We start from the raw sequence: 25,522 nt of genomic DNA, 5'->3' as shown, positions 1-25,522 counted from the left end.
CATGCAGACGCTAGATGCAGACACTACATGCAGACGTTAGATGCAGACACTACATGCAGACGCTAGATGCAGACACTACATGCAGACGCTAGATGCAGACACAATAAATGCAGACACTACATGCAGACGCTAGATGCAGACACTACATGCAGACGCTAGATGCAGACACTACATGTAGACACAATACATGCAGACGTTAAATGCAGAGACTACATGCAGACGTTAGATGCAGACAAAATACATGCAGACGTTAGATGCAGACACTACATGCAGACGCTAGATGCAGACACAATACATGCAGACGTTACATAGACATATTACATGCAGACGCTAATCAACCTTTGATAAGACAAGAATAAAGGCTTGACATATTTTCAATCTAAATCGGGATTCTTTATTTAAAAACATTCTGAATGAACTGACCAAACGATGTTTGTTTTTCTTGGAGAAATCTGAATATTGTAGTGCTTTCCACTTCTCCAAATTCGAAGCACTTGATTGAAGAAAGAATCCTTTTCCATGACGGTGCTGAGTAAAGCTGAGTCTTTTTTTCAAGATCTCCAGAGTATTAAAGCACATTTCTCAGAGAGAAATCAGTGTTTGACTATGCAGCCACACAAAAAACCAAGTACAGAAGAAAATCAAACACTTTTCAAAGCTAGTAACCTTTTGTTTCTATGAGGCAGGAGCAGGCAGATCCAGACTCAGAGGTCTGAATCTCACAGTTCTGCAGCTTCACACTACGACAATATTTCTGTTTAAAATGACCACCAGAGTCTGTTCTTTACAAATTTTATTTGTGTACTTGAACACATCACTGCTACAATGTCACCCGGAAATCAACACTGTGTGAAGGTCAACCAGAGAACAAAAGACGGAAAAAGAGATTTTGAGAGTCAAAATTACGGAAGAGAAATGAGAAAATTTAAAACAAGTTTCATTCTGATGAATGATGAAAAAAAGTTAAAATTACAATTTCAGCTCCACCTTCCACAGGTTCTTCTTGAACCTCTGAGAGATGCTTGTGTGTGTCCTTCTCTGCCCCCTGCAAGACTCCTGTCAAGGTTTGCAATAGAAGAAGTCTAAAGGTGAGGGTGGGGCAGTGGGAGCCTGGCGCTGCGGCCGCCTCACTCGTTCTCAAACTTGCTGTAGGGGTGGTCGGCGTCACCGATCAGGCCTGCACACACCAAGCAAGAGAGGGTCCAATCAAAAAGGAATCAGTCTGAGCCTGAGCAGCAGCAACTTATACAGACATCTTTGTCTGTATAAGTGCAACACGTCACAGAACAGAGGGAGGAGATCCAGGAGAGACTCGTTTGCCTCTCCTGAAGCATCCCTTCCACATCATCAAGCTGCCAGTCTCTCTGTAGCTGTGTTTTCATAAAACTTTATCGAAATTCTAAAAATTTACAAAAAAAAAAATACTATTTCACCGTTTCCATTAAATCATAAGGATGTGAATAAACTTAAACCAAGTCACATGATAAGTTAGTTATCAACATGAAGACAGATGTAAATAATAATTTGATTGATAGCAGATACATTCACAATTTGTCACGGCACTAGCGCTCATTTAAGGAGACGCCGGCGTCTTATTCAGGCTATGGAGCGGCGAGCTCCTTACACGTGGGAGGGGCTATGGATGAAGCCATATTGGGAAATGGTGGTTGGTGATTTTCCAGAGCTGTGGATCCAACAATTCCACGACTCGCTCAACTTCTGTGTGATGCTGTGGGACCTCTTGTGGCGCCCGCTGTGCAGCGCCAAAGGCCGCCATCTGGTTGTTGGTCACGTGACTCATTTCATTCGATTTAATTCCATTGCACTATTGCCAAACATGGCCATTTCGATACGCCTTAAAACCAACTCTTCATAGCACAAGAATTTTTTTTAGTCATGTTTCTGTTAGGTGAATTTATTATTGTGCATTTCATAGTCAATGCAAATGCCGCTTGTGAGACTAAGTTGGCTTATTAGCTTAGCAAATTCATATTAATAGTTAAATACCTTCAGTTTTCAGATGTCTGTTTAACCCTACTATTATCCTTGGGGTCAATTTGACCCCAATTCAATGTTTGTCATAAAAAATATAATAGTTAACCTTTTTCTTTTTACTTCATATTTCATGATTTTTCCTAATTTGATGGGGACAACAGCATTAAATTATCCTGATGATATTTTTTTATAATGTGCTAAAGACATATTACACACATTGGTGTTCCTCGGGGGTCAATTTGACCCCAGGCTGTTTCAGCTGTTAAACTTGTCTGTGTGTGTGTGACCTAACATCCTCACACCTGCAGAGTTGATCATTTTGAGTTGGTACATAACGGGGGGGGGGGGGGGGGGGGGACTATAGTGTGGTGTGAAATCTTGCCAAAATGAGGGAGCCAATGTAGGCTTTTGAGTTGATCACATCCAAGTCTTTCCACCTACACATGCCTACCCTCTAAAATTACCATCTCATGTAAAATGTTTTTAATTGATGGTTATATGTTTTGTATATATTATAATGTTGAACTGTAACACGTGAAGGTCACTTTACTTTGCTGCAGCCGCAGACAACAGAACTTCTTCATCGTGGGATAAATAAAGTTTTATCTCATCTTATCTCTCAAATGAAGAGCTTGAATAATGAGTTTGCCTTCAACATGGCTGACTGTGGGCCTGGTGGGACACACTCTTGGCAAGAAATATATCTGCAAGGAGCGCATCTCTCTGCACATCCTGTGTACAGTAGTGCAGACTAAAAGCTCGACTCTGGGCATAAAGAACTGCGCCATGGTCTGACTATGACTTTCTGTTTCACACCAAAACATTAAAAAAAGAAGAAAAAAAACCTCTAACTCTCCCACTGCCGGTTCCAAGCCGGGATTACAAAAGAGGAGGGGTGAGTGAGACTTTATAGTGACCAACCACAAATATGTCACAAAAAGGGAGATAAAAATAAGTAAATAAATATGTTCATGAAAAGAAAGGGGGTCACTAACATCAGCCAATATGCTTTATTCTGTGAGAGTCATAAATGTGCACCCAAATTAGAAAACATTTGGATAAAATTTTTCAAGATCTACTAACTCTAAAACTGAAAGTTTAACCTGATGGTGGCGCTACAGCAAAGGCCATAGAATCACCAAAACCAATAGGCTTCAAACTCTTGTGGTCATTAATGTTGACAGTATTATAACTGTTCAAGATACATTCATTCTAATTTAAAAGCTTGGCCTGATGGTGGCGCTAGAGAACAGGTCAACCCACTGATCTGTTTCATTATCAAGGGGGTTATTTATGTATTCAACAAATAAACAATGTGCCTGGCACAAAAAACTTTGTTATCAATTTTATGTAAATCGTTTTCTGAAGGCAAATGTGACCCCAGGGGTGAAATGTGTGAGTAATATTTGAGGATAATACGAGGATTAATATTGATGAATATTAATGAATACTGATTACATTTCATACAATTATTTAGACAGAAGTACTGGTTCAAAGAAAAATGTGTTCTGAGGACTAGCATGGAGATGTGAGATCCAGAGTGGAAGCTCATCTGGTGAGGTGGGTGAGCTGAGACTGTGAATGGAGATAATCATTTCCTCCCTAACTCAGCATCATTTCATCAAAACTCCAGTCCTAAACAAACCACAATATAGCTCTCAGAGAAACGCCATCATCTCCTCGTTACAGAGGATGACTGACAGCGGAAGATGAGAGTGGCCATACGTACCGTACTTCCTGCGGATCTCATCGTGCCGAGCCTGCCTCTCCACCTTCCTGTTAGGAAAAAATAACAAAAAACCCCAGAAAAGTTAGCTTCAGTGGACAAGAGAACTCCAGAGGAACCCTGTGGAGAGACGAACAGTCATAGAAGGACTGATAGTGGATTTTGGACTGTTTGAACAGGTTCCACAGCAACACCGAGGTAAAAACAAAGTCACCAGATTTTCTTTATCTTTGCTATATGAGCTCCATTGAACAGATTCCATCAAGGTGAATAAGGTAAATAATGCTAAAAGCAAAGGGAAAACCTGTTCTGCATCATTCCCCTAAAGCAGAGGTTCTCAAAGTGCAGAGAGTTTTTGTGGCCCTCAATAAATCCTAATGGATAGCTATTACACCAGCTGTACGTTGCTTAAAAAAATTTTGTTTCATGGTTTCTGGCGACATCTGCAGGAAAAAACGGCAATTACACTCAGATGTCAATTTGGTGCATTAATGTACCTCATGGGCTGGATTAAGACATGTGACTTATTTGCAAGCAGGTAAATGCACTGCTCAAATAATTTAATAAAAACCGTCACTATGTTACAAATCATAAAAACGATGACAAATTTACTGTAGGGAGCGCAACAATGAGTTTCAACAACAACAACAAGGCTACGCTGCTTAATCCAGTGGAGCTGTGACAGAAGCTAGCGAGGTTGTGGCTTTGGAAATGGCCTGGCATAAAGCTCTAAAGTGAAGGAGGTTGTAACAGAATGTATGCTGAAAGTAGCTGATATTGTCTGTCCAGAGCAAAAAGTTTGAAGAAAATAAGCCAATTACTAGACGAGTAGAAGATCTGGGCAGCAACCTCCGACCGCAACTGGGAAAACATCTGGTTAACTGTACAAATGATACTTGGTCATTAAAGTTATTAAAAACAAACATTTTCTGTTTTTCAATTTTTTTTTTTTAACAAAATTGGCCCCCAGTCTAATGTCGAGTTCTTAATTTGGCCCTCCACTAACAAAAACTTTCAGAACCCCTCTCCCCTAGAGAATGCATCCCAGGCAGCTGGATGGCTCCGTTGGCACGCATGCGTGTAGGAGTGCCACATAGGAAACCAGGGTTTGTTTCTTAGAGGCACGATGAGTTTCATCCTGTGTGGGTCCTTAGGCAAAACCCTTCATGCTAATGCTTCACTTTCCCTGCGCCGGTCCCCAGCCCGGATAAAATGCATGGCTGTATCAGGAAGGACATCTGTGGTAAAACTCACTGCCAAACCAAATGTGCGGATCTGTGAAACTGGTTCGCTGTAGCGACCCCTGAGGGGATGTGCTGACAGGTGAACAACATCCCCAAAGAGTTCATGACTGTAAAACAGCTGAGTAAAGATAAATGTTTGTCATGTTGTCAAACAGATGTGCCAAAGGTTTGAATGGTCTCACTGAAAGTTTGATCAAGTTCTTAGCTGTTAAACAGCTCAAAGGTTTACTCCAAACAAACAAAACCACACGACTAAAGAGCTCTTTACTCTCTTCACTCATTGGTCAGGTCCTGCAAGTCCTGCAAGGCGTTTGGTTACAGGAAAGGAGACGTGCTGTGTGTGCTTTGACTGAGAGGATGCTAAAAACTGCAGCGATGAGGAGACGACGGATGTGAAGGTATGACGATAAGTGTTTATGACATATAGACTGTCAGGAACACAGTGAGAAGCAATGTGTCACATTAAAAACAGTTTTAATGAGTCGGAATTCATCCCATCGCATTTTAATGAGTTGCTGTGTCTCATCGTTGTGGTGTTTTGGATTTATTTGAAGAGAATTTCGTTAAGAAGCTACAGTTTTTAGCTTGGCTGGCCCTCCCTACATGTGAATTACGCAGCCGCGTAGGGCCCCGCCGTAACCACCAGGGCCCCGAAGTGGCGGAAAAAAAAGGCCCAAATCTGGCAACCTATTTCATAGAACGTCCGTACCAACGTGTGCTCTGAATGTTGTTCCAAAGAATGTTGCCTGCACTTTAATGATCCCCCACTTCAACATACCCGAATCAATCTGGCAACCCAATAAGGACGTTACGCCACTCTTAGCAACGATTGGTCAACATCATTGCGTCTGAACCTGGAACAGTGTGCATTTACGAGCGCATGTTGTCACATTGATCAAAGCGACGACAAGAGAACTTCATGCCAAAGAGACTTTATCCATCGGGCGCTGAAAAACGATGAAGAACTTAAACATCAATCACAAGGTAAGTTTGGAGGATGTTGGGGCCGTATTTTTACATGATCCTGCCTTTCTGTGCAGCAGCGCGATTTACGTAAAATACTTATCGATTCGAGGTAAAGTTTGCACATAAACGACCCCGTTTGTCGTAATTTCCAATGGAAAACTCGAAAATAATTCTGATACCCAAGTTTCCAAGATGAGGTCGGAAATGACCTTCTAAAACGGCGGAGAGCAGAGAAAGTAAATAATGATGATGGTGGCTGATAAATGTTTTAACTCACGTTATCTTATTGTTTAATTGTTTTGCTAACACATACTTAGTGCGTTCTACCTTTTCCAGTTTATGTCAGTATAAAAACGGCTGTTAATCTGTTATAGCAAGTCAGGTAGTCTTTTTCAACAATGAATGTGCCTTAAAATCTTGCATTGGCATAAAATATGGAGAATCAAAACTGCCAAATACAAATAGGAAATAAATGTTCTCATTTATAAATGACAAGCAAAATAAATAAAAATAATAGATAAAGAAGTGTATAAATGCTTATATCTTCACTTATACTCAAATTATTGTTCACATTCATTATTTCTAAATGGGTACATTTATGTATTATTTGTATTTGGCAGTTTTGGTTTTACATAATAATGTTTTGCACAGTTCCGTCTAACAACATTCCTTAGTGATGAGGAGTAACTACACCTGCAATGAAAACAATGCAGTGAACGGTCAACTGCTGCATAGTTCATGGATGCATAGTAATTTGTAGTTATAAAGAAATAGTAGGTTAAATCTATTGGCATTAAATAGGCTCTTCAAACTTCTATTTATAATATTGTAAGGCATTCCTTTTCAGCTGTGAAGGAGCAATCATAAAGTATTGGAGGCGGTGCAGCGTCCACATCCCAAGATGTTCCTGACATCACTGAAGATGTCATCTCAGTTAATACCTAATTTAATAACTTGTAAAGTAATTTAAAAGACAGTGTCTGCATAACCCCTTTTTTTTCCATAAACAGCAGCTGAAGAGTATGAAGTCCCAAACGGTTCATGATTAAATAAATAAATATGACCTCATGCAAATACACAATCAAACAATAAATCTATCATAAATATATAAAAAGATCACACACACAAAAGTGAAGGCACTTCTTTCCAACATTCTGCTTCCAGCATCACAGCAAACTGTTTGCTTTTGTTGAAGTTCTGTCTCTTATGTTCCAGAGGCTCCAATAGAGGTGTGTATGAAAGAGGAGCAGACTGGACCCAAGATTCCACCTACCTCAAATCTAATTGGTCCAGCTGAATGCCCGACCACACTCTCTGATCCAGTAAGAATGGATTTGGTGCAAAGAGGTCCTTTTCAGACTGATAAAGACTTTGACTTTCCACCCTCAAAACCACCGTCATTGAGCTGTTGTGTTCTTTATTTTGGATTGTTTTATTGTTATTTGATTTGCTATTAAGTTGCTGTTTTTAATGAATTGGAGATTTGTGAATGTCATTTGTTAAGGTGCCCAGTGTTAAATTAAAATATATATATATATACATTTGTCATTCATATTTTTTTCTTTGCATTTAGAATTGGTTTGGCACCACTAAATGTGCATCCAATATGCAGGCAATGTACTGTATTCAATTCTTCAGCAGCAGCAATAATACATTCACAAAATGTAGTAACAGAGAGATCTCATTTATATTACAACAACAGTTGCGTTTTGTTGGTGCTGCCCACAAATTACATTTTGCTTAGGGCCCCTGGAAGACCAGGGCCGGCCCTGATTTTTAGGGTGACGTTCTAGCAGCGTGTCCGGTAAAACGGGACACAAAGAAGCATGTAAGAAGCGTTTTCAGCCGTGTTAAAATAAATGTTCTAACAAATAAACAGCTGGACTTTCTTTTCCTGTTTGATAACACGACAATCGTTGCTTTGTGTTTCTCCGTGACTCATCTGTTGCTACGTTTCTACTCGGCTACGGTGGCCGTTGTGGTTCAGTTGTTCGGCTCCGGGAAAGGATGGTATTCAGACAGGAATGTCAGAGCAAACCGAAGCTCAGTCCGATTGGAACCAAAACCACCTCCAGGGCTCCAGACTAACTTTTTTCACTAGGAGCACAGTGGCCCCTAACTGAAAATTTTAGGGGCGCAACCAGAAAATTTAGGGGCGCATACCGTAAATCAACATTCTAATCAAATCTACTCATTTCCACTGTATTACTAATAAATACTTTAATAATAGATGCAGAAATTACAATGTGCTGTTTCAAATTCAGTGTCACATTTTATTCTTCACTTTTGAAGATGCAACAAGAAGGTAAAAAGACAGCACCATCGCTGTCATGACAGCACAAATAAGTAAAGAAAACGGATGGAAATTTATCTTTGTGACACCAAATAGGTGCAGCCAAGATGCACAATAAGCGTGTTTGAGATCACCCAGGTGAACTCAACGCTGCGCAGATCACCTGGTGTGTGACATGTATTTTTGTTTTTGCTCCAACATCAACTGTCAATCATCACAAAAATATCGCGAGAAAGGGGTGGGAGCAAGGGGCAAACCTACCCGGACACAGCTGGAAACTGAACTGACTGAAAGCTGCCCTACAGACTACAAAACAATGCATTATGGGACATGTTACCTGATGGTTTTTGTAGTGGAGTGATTAATTAAAATAATTTAAAATACCAATTCATTAAAAAAGGCTACATACATCACAAAACATTAAAATAATCATAAAATAAATATATAATAACACAGATCATACTAAGGGGGAGAAGAATATTGAAACTAAATTGAATGTTAAGGACAACTCCAACATCCTGTTCTCCTTCAGTCTTGCTGCAGATTCGTCTTCATCTCACAGCCCCCCCCCCGGTCTCCCCAACGATCCAGGCGAGGTGCCGGTTCATCTCAAACACGTCTATCGTTGCATTTTCCCCACGTATTTTCAGTGAGTCTAAAGCAAATGTTGTTTTTGCTCGAGCGTGTTTAAAGTTCAAGCCCCGTTAGCTGTCACGCACGTAGGTGTGGGACATTTATTCTCCTCAGCTGACCCGACTCCCGCGGGAGCGGCGTGCTGCCGTAACGGCCGTGCATAACCGTTTGATGCGCCGCCGTAACCGTAACCAAAACCTAAACCTTCCTCCGGTTCTGTGTGACCCAGAGAAAAGTTCAGCACGGACTGCATGTATTTAGAAAATTACGAGCGAATAAATACGTTCTAAAGGAAAGTAAGGAACTCCTTAATGAGGGAGGGGCTGTCAGGTGTCCTGCTTTCAAGCCCTGTCATTGTCACGCCCCCAAGAGTCATATACCCCACTGTGATTGGTTGGTCAGCTCCGCGCACGACAATGAAAAAGTGTCATTCATACAAACTGGCGGCCTGCAGTAACATTAAACCTTCATATTAAACATTAAACGTTCAAAATATCATCTTGGGGGCCGCAAATAGCCTGCGGGCCGCGAGTTTGAGACCCCTGCTGTACACTCTGGCACTGGTACACTAGCCGCAGGTCGGAAGAACGAATCAATAGTTCGCTTACCCATAGTTCAGACGCACATATCAGGTTGTGATATTTGTCTCAGTTTCCTTCCCACAGATGTTTACGCGCACTCGATTATCTATAGGCCCCTCCCCCTACACGCATTTTAGCCACTCAGTGGCTTTCCCTATTCTTCTCACACGCAGTGGCCGCCTCAAAGACAGGTATCACGCGAGAGTGTACGTGTTCGCGTTTCATGAGTATGTGCGCGAGTGTGTGTGTCTGCCTGCGTCCGTGTGGGCTTGCGTCTCATTGATTATTTCATTGATCATTGACGTGCCCCTTCCACGTTTAATGTATAAAAAAATACGAAGGGTGGGGGAGGCAAATTTACTGGTCGCGCATGTGCGACTGGATGTAAAATTCAGTCGCACACTCTCAAATTTTGGTCGCAAAATGCGACCAATTGCTCGCAGTCTGGAGCCCTGACCTCCAAAGATGGGTCAGAGAGCGGTTCCTGGTCTTGGACCAGGGTCCACTGGGGTGTCTTCAGATTAAAACATTTTTCCAGATTATGAGGGGAACGCAACTCTGGTTCACTTAAAGTGGAGCCAATGTGTCCAGTCTGCACACGCACTAAGAAAGCTTCTAAAAACATTAAACGGAGCAAAAACTGTTGAATCAAAGCATTTCCACCAGACATCAGGCAAACTCCGTAGCCTGAGAAGTCTGAAACATTCATGCTATTAACCCAGAAGGATGATGACTAACTTCAGACCGACCGCTTCCTGAATCTGTCAGGAGAGGCTTTTCCCCCACACCTCCAGTCTGTTTGCAGAAGCTCTCACCGTTCTTCCGAGCGATGTCTGATCTCCTCCCTCCTCCTGGCCAATCGCTCCTCGTCTCTGTCAAGCCTGAGGACGACAGCAGACATGACTGGAGGACTCCAGATGGAGTGATGAGGCCAAACATGCGCATGTGCAGACAGAGGCTTTCCTGGAGACAGGTTCGATTCTGCATTGTCTGCATCAACACTGGCATGTGTGACTGCAGAGCCCTCTGCCATTCCAGTGAACCACGAGGCTTTGTCACACTTCAGTTACAGAAACACAACAGCACTAGTGCAAGGGAACAAATATTGACATATCATTTGTACAATTCTGAATTAGAAAAACACAGGTGTGTAGTGCATGTCATGACCCGGCCCCCCATGACCCCGGACGAGCAGCAGAGGATGGATGATCCATTTCCCATCTGTGCCTTCCTGCTCACTATTACCAATGTTTGAAGGAATGAAACACGGCTTTTTGGGTGTCCTTCTCACAGGTCAGTGTCTGAGCGGCGTGTGAGCTGACCTTGAAGAGCGCCTCTTCCTGCAGCCGCAGCAGCAGCAGCAGCAGCAGACCGTGATGATGATCAGAATGCATCCACCCAGCACAGCCAGGGTGATGATCAGGGCCTCGAAGTTCACTGAAAGACACACAAGTTCGCAGAAAAACAGATTCTTATAAAAATGACTCCAGTCTCCTCCTGTGGCAATAGCACCCCCTACTGATCACTCTGCAGAACTGCAGGGTTTCCTCAGAAATGAAACTGAGATCAAATGAGTCCGGATCTGCGCAGGGTTCAGAGTCTTTTTCAGCAGGTCACCGTTTTTGAAAAACCGATGAAGGACTGAGCAGCAGAGACCAGAGACCAGAGCTGTTTGTATGCAAATGCCATTTATTCAAAGAGAACCCTGGGTTGTAGAATTCTGAGATCTAAAGTTGCCTGTTTGTGAGAATCCAGTTTTAGAGGTGCGGAGCTCCGCCTCCATCTGACCGTGATCGGTCGTGAAAACATGACTAAAAGAAAAGGCCTGAAATTGTTAGAAACAGGGAAGCAGGTTGGAACATATACCCCCACCATGTTTAAAGGTGTGATCGGCTTAATAGCACCAAACAACACGCCAAGTAACTCTTCTGATATGAGCCGTCCCTAAAAAAAACTCAAAAACAGCAAAGAATCCTGCTGTGAAAAAAGGCCGTGTCACACAGCCGCTACCCACATTTTGAGCGTGAAAATTGGTCATCCATGAATATATGTGGAAAAAGTGAAAAAGTTTCACTTTACATGATATTTTGATGGAAGTATCATGAATGAACCACGTAAAACCACGGAGGAGTACGAATAAACCACAAACAGAACACGTAAATCAATGTAGAAAATGAACCGTGTGTGATTATTGCGCTGTTTACATGTAGTTTATTAATGATTCGTGCGTCAATTACGTCATTTTAAATGGTAAATTTGAATGTGATATGTGCGCTGTACATGCCATATAAAAGTTATACATCGGTGGTAAATGCGTGAAAAGTCTGTTAGACATACGTGGAACGGTCGTGGGAAGACACAAAAGTAATCACGCACGATTGCGAAATATCTACCTAATAATTGTGTACAGACTATGTAAAATGCGCATAAACTGCATAATTCTCAACCGACCAAAAACTTTGAACAGCTCCAAACTGAATTCACGGAAAGACCCGTCCGCCTAAACCCTCAAAGAATGACGAACGCAAGAAACACTCATGAATATCACGCATGGATCACAAAAGAAGGAAATTTCATCCGTGGGAAATGTACATAGCACCTGGGAGACACAGCCTTTAGGATTTGATTTTGCCAGATTGAGTTTGTTAGAACAGATTTCCTGTCAACAGTGACATTTGTTGGATTTGTTTCAAAGTTAAAACCTGAGCTGACATTCAAATCAGCCTCTCTAGTTAGTGTTCTTTGTAAACATGAAGAACTGAACCCACGGTGTGTGTTTTATTTCTCATCATAGCAGACGGAGACCCTGTGGATTCAGATCAGGGGCCTCATTTATAAAACTTTGCGTAGGATTTGCGTCAGAAGTGGCGTACGGATGAAACATAGGACGTGCGTACGCACAGAAATATTCGGATTTATAAAACCGTGCGCACGCACATCCTACGCATCTTTCCCTTAATAAATCACAACCGATTCTAAATGCAGCGCAGCTTTTGCGGCTACATGACACGCCCATATTTGCCCATAAATAGTCCGTGAAACGCCCACAAATTAATATTCATGGCTTGCTAAATCATGGCAAACACAGAGGGGAAATCAAAAAAACGTAACTTCACTCAATGTGAAGTAAAAGTTATCGTTGGCGAGGTGGAAAAGAGGAGAAAAGTGTTGTTTGGGGCACAGTGTGGGCATTACTAATGCCTAAAAGGCACGTGAGCGGCAAACGGTGGCAGACGGCGTTAATGCTGTAGCCTCACAACCTCGGACGTGGCCGAAATAAAAAAGAAATGAAAGAAATGATCGGACATCAAAGTCGAGGCAAAAAAACGTCTAGCGCTGCATCGCCAGAGTGTGTCTGCCACGTGGGGGGGGGGGGGGGCTGACCCCTCTTGATGAGAAACTGGCCGCTATTATTGGGGAATCCCTATTAAGTCCCCCTTATCGGCGTCCTCCTCCGCCTCAGTCACCTGACTGAGACGGAGGGGACGCCGACGCGCCAGGGTCAGGGTGACACAGGTAAGAGAAATAATTAAAATGAATGCAGTCAAGTCACATGTATGCAGGCTACACAATTACAGATTATTAATATAGAACAATTTTATTTAAGTTGCTGGGTGTTCCAGCGGGGCCAGTGGTTACGATGCTGCAGCTGAGCAGCCGTCTGGCCCCAGCGTCTCCACGGCACGCGGCTCTCAACCCTCCAGCAGTGGGCGTGTCCTCACCGATGCAGTCCTTGAATGCAGAGGGAAGTCAGTAGTTCAATCAGAGAGGTGGCCAAGGAGTTGGGCGAAATCAAGATCGCCCTGACTGAAATAAACTGCACGATGAGGGAATTCTTAAATAAATAATATTTTCCACACCTCTTTTTCTTTACAAGCGACGCATCACTTCCAAACGCTGGCGCACAGCAGCAGCAAATGGCTCAAATGCGTGGGGATGGGGTTCAGGGTCGGGGCCAACACAGCAATCAGCGCCAGGGGGTAGAGGCACGTTTTTAAGCTATGCCACATTGTGTAGCACAGCACATGCCAGCACGATTTGGCACACACTGTCACTTTCACGTGTTTCTTCCATCTGCCGACGGCGTCGCCGTTTCTCATTTCACCCGTTTTTGTGCGTACGCCTGGGTCAGAGCTTGCGTGGAGGACCGCACATTTTCCCGTCAAGTTTGCTTTTTATAAATCTCAACTATTGCGTAGAGAGTGGCGTACGCCTTCTTTTGTGCGTACGCAACGTTTATAAATGAGGCCCCAGGACAGCCTCCCATTCAGCCAGCAGTCAGTAGAAAAGAAAACATGTGGAAACGCTGAAGATTTGGAAAGAAAACATTACTCAAAACGAAAAAGCAGAAGTGATCAGACACACATCTCTATAAATCCACTGTTGTCTGAGACCTTTGAGCTCTGTGGACTTCTGTGTTGTAAATGTGACCCGGATGATTCAGCTGCAGGTGGATGAAAGGACAGACGGCTATGTCACCCAGCAGACGTCCAGCGAATGAAAACTATTACTGTGTTTGCATCATTAGCAAATTATTAACACGGATTCGCTTATGAGGCTTGAAACGTCGGCCACGCCTCTGTGTGTGTGTGTGTGTGTGTGTGTGTGTGTGTGTGGGTTCATGTCAGAGAACCCTCCCTAAAGGTCGTGTCACACAGCCTCTATACAGTTTGGGCATTTTCCAAGAATGAAATCTCAGTCTTTGGTGATACACGTGTGATCTGTGTAATACCACAGATGTCCACCGGGGGTTTCAGCGTGAATTCTGTTTTTGAGATGATCAGAATGTTGGGTGTGTTAAGAATTATGCACTTGGTGTGTACTTTCTATAGTTTACACACAATTGTTAGGTAAATCTTGTCCGTCACTTTTGCGAGATGCATTAACAAATTTGTGGCTTTGCATGTAACGCCGATGTATAACAATGATATCGCACACACAGCGCACATATAAAATTCAAATGACTTATACCATGGTCAGGGTGAAAACTTGTCTCTATGTGGCTGCTGGGCGTGGATTACAGAGTGATAATGTACAACTAAAAAAGAGTCACATAGCTTAAATGTTCTATATCACTGAGCTGGATTGACATGTTCTTTGCGTGGTTTATTCGTACTTCTTCTGTGGTTTTATCCGTGCAATAAGCACAAATAATACGTAGTGGCTGTGTGACACAGCCTGAACATGACAGCAGAAAACCAGTGGTTTCCTCTGAAAGGGGGCCCTCTTCCACCTGATGGAGGCGAGTCCCCAGTTCCAGGCTGGACCCTTCTGCTTCTCAAAGCTGACGTTCCTCTGAGCTCCTGATCAGCTCCCCCATGAGCAAAATGGAACAGAGCCGGTGCATCTTCAGTGGATTGAGCACAACATCTACTTCCTGGTTTCAGTTCTGCTGCAGAAGAAGGAATAACAGCGAGGCGGATAACTCACACCAGCACACGCCCCAGCGCGCCTCGGCCAGCGGGCAGAGCGAAGGTGGCGGCAGCAACCAGGTGACGGGGTAGTCGCTGCAGTTCTTGGTAGTGATGCACCACAGACACTGTAGACACAAAGGACACAACAGCTGCCTGAATGCTGTGGTCTCAACGGGATCTGAACCTGCAACCTCTTCATGGTTGAGGTCATATGTGGGGAAGAGCAATACAAACGTGACTATTATGGGATATGAAGGAAGATTGCCTAATGTTTTCTACAAATCTTTTGTAATATCTTTGCAAAGTCAGACTAGAATTTGTTTTAATAACTTTTCCTCCAAAATGCTCAGAAGCTACAAAAATATCTATTTTTAGATATATTTTGAACAGGCAGAGAAATCAGACACATTCATGGTTTTGAGCACGTCATCTGGTACCGTGACCGTACTCCTGTTCCTTCTGGGTTTGAGCTCATCCAGCCGCTTTCTGACTCCAGGTGACCGCCTAAATTCTGTTCAAAACTTACTTGGAACATAAACAACCTATATAATCAAATGCTTCTCTACTTATGTGATGTCACTGCTGTTGATTTTTTTTCTTCATTTTTCTATAAAAACAAGAAATCAGAAGAAGAGAAACCAGCCCTGAATGTTTGGACTACAACAGGGGGGGCGGGGTCTGGCCCCGGAGCGCATGTTAGGGCTTACCAGCAGCAGAGGAGCATGCTGGGAAAAGCTGGAGCGCCACACCTGTGCTTACCTTTGCATGCGGGACGCAGCTGTCGCAGCTTTTGAAGGTTGAGCAGGCTGAAAGAGAAAAACATGGTGGACAGAGTGAAAAGAAGAACCTAAAAGTCCTGCTGAGATCAAATACAGCAAAAGTTCACAGAGGGTCAGAGGGGGAGGGGCCCGCAGATATGACGTACTTCAAAAACAGCGCCGTGACTTCCCCATCACAGCAGAATTGAACACAAACGAAGCCAACCAAAACAGCTTTTGGGGGAAAAGACCGAGCCGACAGTTACAGAACCCCGAACTTACGGACTGGCGGCGTCGGTGTTGGCTGACATTCTCCCACGCTAACGAGCGCGACGGCGAGCACGAGCGCTGCGGTGACACGCGCACAGGCCTGTCCTGACATCCTGAAGGCAGAGGAGGAAAGTAAAATCAAGAAAACTACCTAGGGGCTCATGAACAACAACCTCCGCTGTTTCTGTTGAGCTCTGACGCTAATGACGTCACGTCCTGGATGGGCAGGGCAAACGCGTTACCCGTCTATGAACATCCCGTGCGGGCGGAGTCAGACATGCGCGCACAGCTACACCTTTTTACGAAAAAAAAATAAAAAACGTCAAAGAAAAAAAATACTTTCAATTTTAACAATTTTCTCTCAAGAAAACTGCTGAAAAAGCCGGATGATAATTGAATTAAAACCAAAAACATGATTGACAACTTATAATACAAATTTGAAAACAAAAACTGTAATGGGAGCTGCAGCTGGATGCAGACAAGCATATGAGCAGGGGTCAAAAGGACAAGGTCAAAACAAAAGATAGTACCAAATCTACCTTATTTTTACTTTTGTTTTCCAAAAGTTTTTTGGGGGGCGGGGGTTCTGGAAATTTTCATTTTGATTTGGGAGGACCGCTCTGGCCCTGGCGTTTAGTGAGCCTGCCATGGTGCTTTAGAAATGTCATACCCCTTGAGACCTGATCCCTTTTTTAGTTCTCTTTTCATTGCCCCAGTTAAGCAGATTTAACTACCCAAATGTGGTGTCCATGCATGTGGACGCCAGGTCTGAAGTGGTTAAAATAAAGAATTCCATATTCTATATAAAAAGAAACAAATACATGGTTTAATTGATGTGAGCTAGTCATGAATGCTCATCATCATATTTATGCTACAACAACGGTTTCAAAGAATGTCATAATTTATGTCTCAGAACTTTTTAATGGAGATGTGAATCCCATCTGATCAAAAATGTTTATTAGTTATGAAGATACTAAAGCTGAAGTCACAAAACGTTTTCCACATGACTAATTATCACCTGTTATTATTACAACTGTTCTTGCTTGATTGTTAAAGCTACTTTACAGATGTGCTCCCATTAAGGGTTAAATCCTAAAATAAGGTTAATAAAATAAAAATAGGAAAAAAACTTGATCCATTTATTTATCAAATGTGTTCTTTTTAAAATATGTCTATGAAGACTCTCATTCATCCAAGTTGGATCCATTGTAGTAGGTTTAGGGGCTGTCATCTGGACTTGGTTTTAAAGTTAGAAGACGTTTCACCTTTTCACTTTTTTAAAAATATGTTACTAAGGTATCGGATTGGGACTTGGTATCGGTAAATACTCAAAATCACATCACTTGGAATCAGATCAGGCCAAAAGAAAACTTATCAGGAAATCCTTAGCTGTGGAGAAAAAAAAAAAGAAAAGGCCAGAAGACCGCACTAACAAAATATGACCAGCAGAGGGAGACAGAGGAGAAGGGCCCTGTCAAGAAATGACACTCTCTTCTTAGCTCGCAAAAATGTTTCAATGCGTTTCCTTTGCTGATCCTTCTAATGTCATCGTGATCAGCAGACATCTCATTCAACAGAATGTGGAAAAGCTGGTGTTGTAAACTGGAGGTGCAACAAATACTGTTTATGACTGCATGCTGTTAACTCACCGCTAAATTTGCCTCACGAAAGGCTATGATGGACGAACCATGTAGTCATTTGATCTGTGGGCCACTGCTGGCATCGTCGTGGCAAGAATGTGATCCTTGCCGACCACGGAGGACGCACCATCTGTAACCAGCATGTTAGAGCGTGCCAAATCCAAACTGCTCTCTTCAAAGAATGCTGCAATTTTGGCAAATTAAATGTTCAATGGTGTTCTGCCCCTTCAGGGCAATTAGTCCAAGTAGATCATTGTGGAAACGTTCTCTATCAGAAAATCGCACATAAAGACAGAGCTGTGTAACATCACTGCTGTCTGACGACTTATCCACTGCCAACGACATCACCTCTGCCTTCCTGTCGAAAATCATCTCAAAAACGCCTTTTCTTTTTCCCCATATCCATGCCACTCGTAGCAATGCTGCTGTGGCTCTCTCCTGCTCCGTACAAACCCAGAACAATATCCTCCATCTTTGCTCACGACAAGATGTAAGACCCACAATCTTCTTCCTCCTAGCGGCAGAGCCTGTTGGAAAAGTAGCGTTGAGGTTAGCATGCGTGGCGTTGAAAGGTCTCCTCAAATTCTACATGGCCACACGGCACACAGGATTCACACCGAAAATGTGCATTTCTCCTTCCATTTCTTGCTGAACTGCATGTTCTCTAACTCAGAGGTAGGGACAGACATTTTGCTGATGATGTCACCACCTGCGCTGCACCTGTCGGTTTGGGAAAGACGGAAATGGCTTTGATTGTGCATTTTAGTTTATAAATGAGCTGTGCCACAAACAGTGTAAACATGAAATTCGCCCAAACGCAAACACATTAAGAACCAAACTGAACAAAAGTGTCTCCAGTGAATCTGCAAACTTCCAGCTATGTCATTTACACTGATACAACATATAAAAATGGTTTTCAGTTTTTGTGACAACAAGGAAAGGCTGTCATATTTTTTTTCCGCCGTGGAGAGTAAAATGTAATTTGTTTTATTTTTAACTACGCTGAATCTCACTCCAGGGCTTTTTGGGGTGGTTATGGTGTGCACTGGGGGCCTGACCCAGCCCGGGAGCTGCCAATGAAATAGCCTGGGTCTACGTATAGCGGTCTGCGACTTTGCTTTTCCTTATTAGCCACCTGTGCGCCCCGTCCAGGTGGCTCGCAGGTGGCTGTCTGCCAGGTGGCTGTCTGCCAGGTGGCTGTCTGCCAGGTGGCTGTCTGCATCTACCAGGTGTATCCTCCTGCAAACCCCCCAAAAAAACAACATTTGGACTTTCCTGACATTGGGTCAGGTGGAGAAGAAAACAGAATCTCACAAGTAGAGAAAAAGCACAATAAAGAACAGGTACACATGATAGGTTACAGCACTGTACAGCATGGCTATTTGCTTACCTAAGAAGTACTTGAGACACACCTCATGTGTGTGTGGATGTGTGTGTGTCTGTGTATGTGTGTGTGTGGGTGTGAGACTTGTCCATCAAAAGCAGAGAATTAGTCAGAGGTTAGTGCTAAGCTTGGAAGGACTCTGCACATGAATGACAGGTGTGAGGACTCGGACAGAGTCAACCAACACCTACCTAACAAAGTAAGACAAGGACAGAGGGTGTGAGGGTAAACCACGACACTGATTGCTATGTTAAATACCCCCCTTTTAATGAGGACATCCCGGACATCCCTGCAGTGTGGAGCAGGTTGATGAAGATGATGGGTTTTTTTTAGTCGTAGACGCAAGATCCCATGGTCAAAATGTTAAATGGTGTATGCGTATCTAGACTTGTACTACCTTGATTAAGGCCCAAAGCCTTGTACAGTCACAGTTCCACACTCCCACACACACAGATTCACACACTGATTGCAGCTCTGCCATCATTCCTTTTGTCCTCACCCTAATGATGTTCTTGATTTACCACAACTGTTTGTTACATTTAAATTTTGGACCACATTTGCAGTTTATTTATTGCTCGCAGATTATGTCGAAAAATCCAGGTCTCCTGTGTTTAGATCCTCCAAGAATTGCAGACACATTTATATTCGACATACAGTACATTGTAAATTAATATGCAAATTGGTTTTATGTGTCAAAAAGTTACAACTCTTAGTTTTTCAATGAAACTCATGGGCACTTTGGATCACTGACATCAATCTCAGAAACCTGTGATAATTAGCTTGACAGGTGAGTTAAATCTAAGGAAAAACTACTAAGGGACATTCCACATTATTAATCAGGCTAACATTTTCAAATAATATCGGAAAAAAAGGAAGTCTTCTGCTAAAAGCCTAAAATAGCTCAATGGACAAGGCATGAAAAGCTGATCATCAAGCGTGATAATCTTAATATATAGAGACTTGTGGCTGATTCAGAGCACACACAGGTTGGTGCAGATAGAGGCAGAATAAGGAAGGTTTCTGCCAGTCAAATACATCGGATAAAGAGAGCAGCTGCTAAAATGCCATTACCTCCCCCAAAGGCTTGCAGTTCTACATAAACCTTCTATTCAGTCCCCCCCTAAACACTTACGAGCAAAGACAGCTCCAGTGGGCCCAGCCATACAGACTCATATTCAAACAGTCTTGTTCACTTATGAGTGCCATACAGCCCTGGATGGTACAGCTGGATGCAGTAGTGAGTGGTTGGTGGATGGCCACCATGTCCCAACAAGGCTGCAATGTCAGCAAGGAAGTGGTGGAGTCATGGTTTGGGCCGAAAATCATGGGGAGAGAACTGGTCGGTCCCTTTAGGTGGGAAAAGGACCTCTGAAAAGTAGGTGGAGCTTCTGACTGACCCCTTTCTTCTGTGGTACAAAAAGTAGAACCATGCTTTCTGTAACAAAATCATCTTCATACATGACAATGCACCAACTCATGCTCTCATGCTGCAATGAATACCTCTGCATCATTGGCAGCTATGGGTAGAAAAGAAGAGAAACTGATGGTGTGGCCCCCATCCTCCCCTGACCTCAACCCTATTCAGAACCTTTTATAAGATAAGAGAAGAGAAGAGAAGAGAAGAGAAGAGAAGAGAAGAGAAGAGAAGAGAAGAGAAGAGAAGAGAAGAGAAGAGAAGAGAAGAGAAGAGAAGAGAAGAGAAGAGAAGAGAAGAGAAGAGAAGAGAAGAGAAGAGAAAGATACTTCATCGATCCTAGTTTGGGAAATTTGGTTGTTGCAGTGACCGTGTACAGGCTCTATAGCAAACAAACAACGAGTGACATAATCAGGGCAGCAATCAGTTAGCATCCTCAGCACCCTGCTTGAGCATCCTCAAACCAAATATCTGTGAGGGTGGGGGTCATTTCACATCCAAACAACAGCTCTTGGAGGATATTCTAACATCCTTTAAAGAAATTTAAGCAGAAAAAACAAACAAGTGTAATCCTTGTGCTATTCTAGGCACTTTAACCTTGGGAGTTGGGTCATGTAGACCCACTAGACAGTGCTCTGAACCTTTTTTCTTCAATGTTTTGTGATCTTCACTGGTGTCCATGGATTACATGAAATCTTTCCACCTTTATCCACCTTTGTCATGGTAGGGAGAACACCTCAATGTAAGGGTGGGGTCATCTAAGATAGCACAAGGGTTAAAGGATGCCAGAATTGTGAAGCTGCTCCAAAATAAGGGGTCCTATGTTGTAATGGAACTTGACCTATGAAGCTTTGGATTTCAGTAATAACTAAAATCCATAACTTCCATAATGTCCATAACTTGTTTCAGACTGACATACACATTACTGCAGCAGCAGAAATGGCAGGAGTGAAGTCAGAATGAACAAATGTGGAGAAAGATAATGAGGACTAAAGGGTCGGTAAACAAAGAGAGAGGACTTCCAGCTTTGGACATCAGAGCTGTTCTTACAAAGACAGTGTTCCTTTGCAGAGGAAGAGTTCTTTTTTTGAAGGGGGGAGGTCCACATTCAAAAACTTTCATAAAAAGGAAACACAGAGCCAAGCATGAAACTAAATACAGCTTTATAGGCCTGAGCCCGGAGAAGATACTGAAGGACAGAGCAGACACAGAAATGCTTTCATGATGTACTTTACTGTTTCAGCATGCAAAAAAGGACCAAACTCTCAAATGGTGGACAACAGAGGACAGACTTTGGCTGCATCATAGCCTCACACAGCAATCGTTGCACAGACAGCCTCATTTTTAATTACTTCAGCCTAATTAAAGCTCTCAGCTGTGTGCAACCGAGACTGTCTACCCATTAAAAAAATCACTTTTGCAAGCATCTTATTACAATGCATGGCTGTGTTCCGTGTTATTGTGTCCTCACCTTTTAGTGGATTCACTAATTGTGATGAGAGTAAACGAAGAAAATGAGGAGGTGGAGAAACAGAAGAAAAGCTGTAAAAAAGTACCAGCACAGCACAAGACAAGCTTTTGCTCAGCAACAATCTTCCAAAGAACGTCACTGCATCTTTCAAACAGCAACCTCTAGGATCATCTTCCTTTTGTCTCCTTGTGATCCTTTTGAAGCTTCTGGGTCTAGTTTTAGGATGGTCCCGTCTGATCCAGCAGGTGCTGCTAAGCTGCAGCTCATTTGATGCCTAAAAGCCTGGTACTGCTGTGCAGCTCATAAAACCCACAAAGCTCCTCGCTCTACATCCACGTTTTTACATTTCAGGTATTTTGGTGGAAACAGTCAACGACTGGCTGCTTCGCTTTGCTACGCTTGTCAGAGATTGTGGTCTTCCTCTGTTTTCCATCAATAATCATCTCCTGACTTTTTTGCTGACTGGCTGCATCTTTCACTTACATGAGCAGGACAGGGACACCCACAAACAACAGCTTTCACAGGAAACTCAAATGCGTTCTTCTATTCTGCACTCTTCTAAAGTGTGGAGTTATTGCAGCAAAACTCACATCTTACTGGGGCCAAAATCATGTCAGCTCAGCTTTCTACCACAAGGTGGCATCGGCATTCTTTAGCAGACCGTTAGAACTCTGATTCTTGTGGAAAAAAAGGGAAAACATTGGGACCTGCAGTAGAGCTGTTATTGCAGAAAGCTTTGGAACCATAATTTTACCAATTGAAAGATCAAAGTTTGTCTGGTCCTCCTTTAGAAAAGCCACCTGTGGAGTGGAGCTGAAGGTGCACGGAACAAAGAATGAGATATACCTTCAAGAGAGGTCTTTTCTCATGACCCAAATTGTCTGGATAATAGCACCTGTATTCATGAGTAATGGAGGCGCTCCGACACTTCTTTGCTGATCTTTGAGGGATTGCCATCTCTCTAATTACTTTGTAATTTCCTGACTATCAATCAGGCAATCCAGGCGTTTAGTATCATATAGAGATTTTTCATAATGAAGCTGCTAATGTCCATACTTCGTCTGCTGAAAACGGAGGTCCTGCTGTGCTCACGTCCCTTGCAGTTCCTTTCTGGATTTTTCTGACTTGCTCAGTATTCCCTCTTTCCCATTTATTTGTTTAATTAATTTTTCTTATTACATTTCACAGTGGGGGGGGGTCTCACTTCTTCATAAAGTCTGGTGAAGGCACTTTTAGCAGCCTTTTCTTTTCCTGTGGTTAACGTCAGCCGCGCTCAGAAGCAGCAGGCAGTCAGCTCAGCAGGTGATGGGAGTTTCACGCAGATGCTTTTATCAGGTGCAGGAAAAACCTCTCTGTTTCATGAAGCCAAAAAGTGGGGTTTGTGCTTGGAGCCCTCCAGGTGGGTGCGCACCAGAGCCTGACAAATGAAGGGACAGGACTCCATGCAGCCAACATCCCCCACTGGAATGTACAAGATAATAATCCAACCCTTAATCCATCATCTTCCAGAAGACACTTATGCTGGCTGAGAGGGGGGCGGCATCAAACCCCAAAGAGGCTGGCCTGTAGATCCGGAGTTCTGTGTCCCAGCTCTGAATTTTTTGACAAAAGGTAAGGAAGAATGGGCTGCACAGTGGTGCAGTGGTTAGCACTCTCTCCTCACAGCGAGACGACCCTGGTTTGAATCCCAGCCAAGACTTTTCTGTGTGGAGTTTGCATGTTCTCCTCGAGCATGAGTGGGAATTCTCCGGGCACTCCGGCTTCCCTCCCACCATCCATAAGTGGACTTCATAGGTTAATTGGTGTCTCTAAATTGTCCCTTAGTGTGTGTGTGATTGTTTGGCTCTGAGACAAGTTGGCGACTTGCCAATGGTGACACCCCCCCCCCCCCCCTCCTTCTCCAAACAGTTGCTGGGACAGACTCCAGCAACCCAATGACCCTGACAAGGATTAAGCGGCTTCAGATGATGGATGGATGGGGAGGAGGAATGACAGAGAGCAAGGGCTTCTAAACTGTTCAAGATCCAAGCTGTTACGTCCCTGATCCGAGAAAACAGGTGCTATAGAGAAATACACAAGACCAAGGGTTGTAAGACCAGGTTTGAGGGAGGAGCTTAGAAAAAAAGATGTAAATGACCTTTAAAAAGCTCGCTTACTGAGCACCAGTCAACCAATCCAATCATCCAAACAAAAGAATCTTTGTTTCTCAGAAACTTTTTTAACAGGACACTCACACAACGAAGACACAAATCTCATCTCTTTTTGACAATGAAATCAAACTTTAAATGAATTGTGGTGTTAATAAATCTTGATTTTAAAGGTAAATTCTCCACAGAAACTTTTATCCAGATCGATCTGAAATATTTGGAAGTTTAAGCCACAACCTGAATGGTGCTATAGTCCGAAGGCCTCTGGGTCCGGAGCACCTTTCTGATCAGTTCAGGACCCCAAACAGACGTTGCATGAAAACTAATTCAAAGTACTTGCATTATTGGACAGATGGGTGCAGGAGTTTTGGATTTCCATTTCCTGCTTCACTCAGAAAAAAAATTCAGTGTGAATAAATGGATATGATGAAAGGTTGTAAGAAAAACAAAGCACCTGAAAAAAGAACAGAACCGTCTTTGCAGCAGACTGATCCCTCATTTCAATATGAAGTCTGCTGTCTGCTAATGAAGAGGTATGCAGAGCTTGATTATGGCTTTTCTGAGGCCTCTAGAGTCTGCAGCAAATTCCCAAGTTCACATTCATCAGCATGCAAACCATGTGACAGCTCTCCAACACCCTCTCCTCTCCTCCACCTCCTTCTTTTTCTCCTCTCTCCTGCTGTGTGTCTCCCTCTCTCCCCGTCTCCTCTGGCTCAGTGGTGTGTTTCCAAGAGATAAGACCCTTGCTCATTTCACACATGAGCAGAGTGGAGCTGGCGGAGGCTGCGTGTGTGTTCATCCTCTGCGTGAATACCTGTTTGTGGCTGCCTGGGTGGGTGGGTGGTTGTGGGTGAGTTTGAGGCTGACGCTTATGTATGCACTGAAAGTTAGAGAAAAAGAGCAAGTACAGACACAGACTCAAAGTTTCTGCACTTGCTGCTTTCTTCCTTTTCACTTTCTGGAGCTTTCTGCTTTGTCCAGAGGAACTTTCAACCCAGAGACAAAGAGCAGCAGTTTAAAACTCTCCTCTGAGCCTCCTTTAGCGCTGGTGCAAACCCCATACAGGGAAAGTCGAGCAGTTCCTAGCTTTAGCTTGTGTGGTGAAAGGCAAATGAAAGGAGTGCGTCACAGAAACCTAAAAGTAATGGATAGTAGTACTCTCAATAACAACAAGCAGAATTATGATTTCATTAAATGGTTCTAATGGTTATTAAACATTAGAGCCATTTCCTCTAAGTCCCTCTTAGTCAATGAGTTCTTCTTTCCCTTTTGACTTTTCCCATCAGGGGTTGCCACAGCAAATCAACCACTCTTTTGAGGATGAGTTGCATGGTTAACTAAGCAATGTTTTATGCTGGGTGCCCTTCCTGATGCAGCCCTCCCAACTTATCCAGGCTTGGGACTGGCACAGAAGTAGAGAAGGGAATAGGGAGCAGTCTGGATTTGAACACTGGATTCACGGATGGAAGGTGCTGCAAACCAGCACGAGCTAAACTGGCTCCCCTCTTAGTCAATGAGTTAATTAAAGATAACAAACTTGGTCTACTAGTCTTAACAGAAACTTGGCTACAACAGGACGACTATGA

At 43.2% G+C, this 25,522-nt stretch overlaps 1 protein-coding gene and 1 long non-coding RNA gene across 2 annotated transcripts; both read right to left on the bottom strand.

Annotated features, from left to right (window-relative positions):
• Positions 1 to 778: 778 nt before the first annotated feature.
• LOC101170047 (pituitary tumor-transforming gene 1 protein-interacting protein) lies at positions 779 to 16,105 on the bottom strand. Its single transcript, XM_023964323.1, has 7 exons — positions 15,893 to 16,105; positions 15,612 to 15,658; positions 14,869 to 14,977; positions 10,761 to 10,875; positions 10,254 to 10,319; positions 3,725 to 3,771; positions 779 to 1,177 (listed from the first exon to the last, which is right to left on the bottom strand). Exons 1-7 carry the CDS (start codon positions 15,990 to 15,992, stop codon positions 1,128 to 1,130), a joined length of 534 nt encoding a protein of 177 aa, XP_023820091.1. The 5' UTR covers positions 15,993 to 16,105; the 3' UTR covers positions 779 to 1,127.
• On the bottom strand, positions 7,821 to 10,247 carry LOC110016617. Its single transcript, XR_002291927.1, has 2 exons — positions 9,896 to 10,247; positions 7,821 to 8,000 (listed from the first exon to the last, which is right to left on the bottom strand). It is a non-coding gene; the product is annotated as an uncharacterized LOC110016617 (long non-coding RNA).
• Positions 16,106 to 25,522: the final 9,417 nt, after the last annotated feature.

Source organism: Oryzias latipes, chromosome 16 (assembly GCF_002234675.1).
Source record: "Oryzias latipes chromosome 16, ASM223467v1".
Lineage (NCBI taxonomy): Eukaryota > Metazoa > Chordata > Actinopteri > Beloniformes > Adrianichthyidae > Oryzias > Oryzias latipes.
Note: the sequence above shows the minus strand (reverse complement) of the source record. Positions and strands in the feature narration are given on the sequence as shown.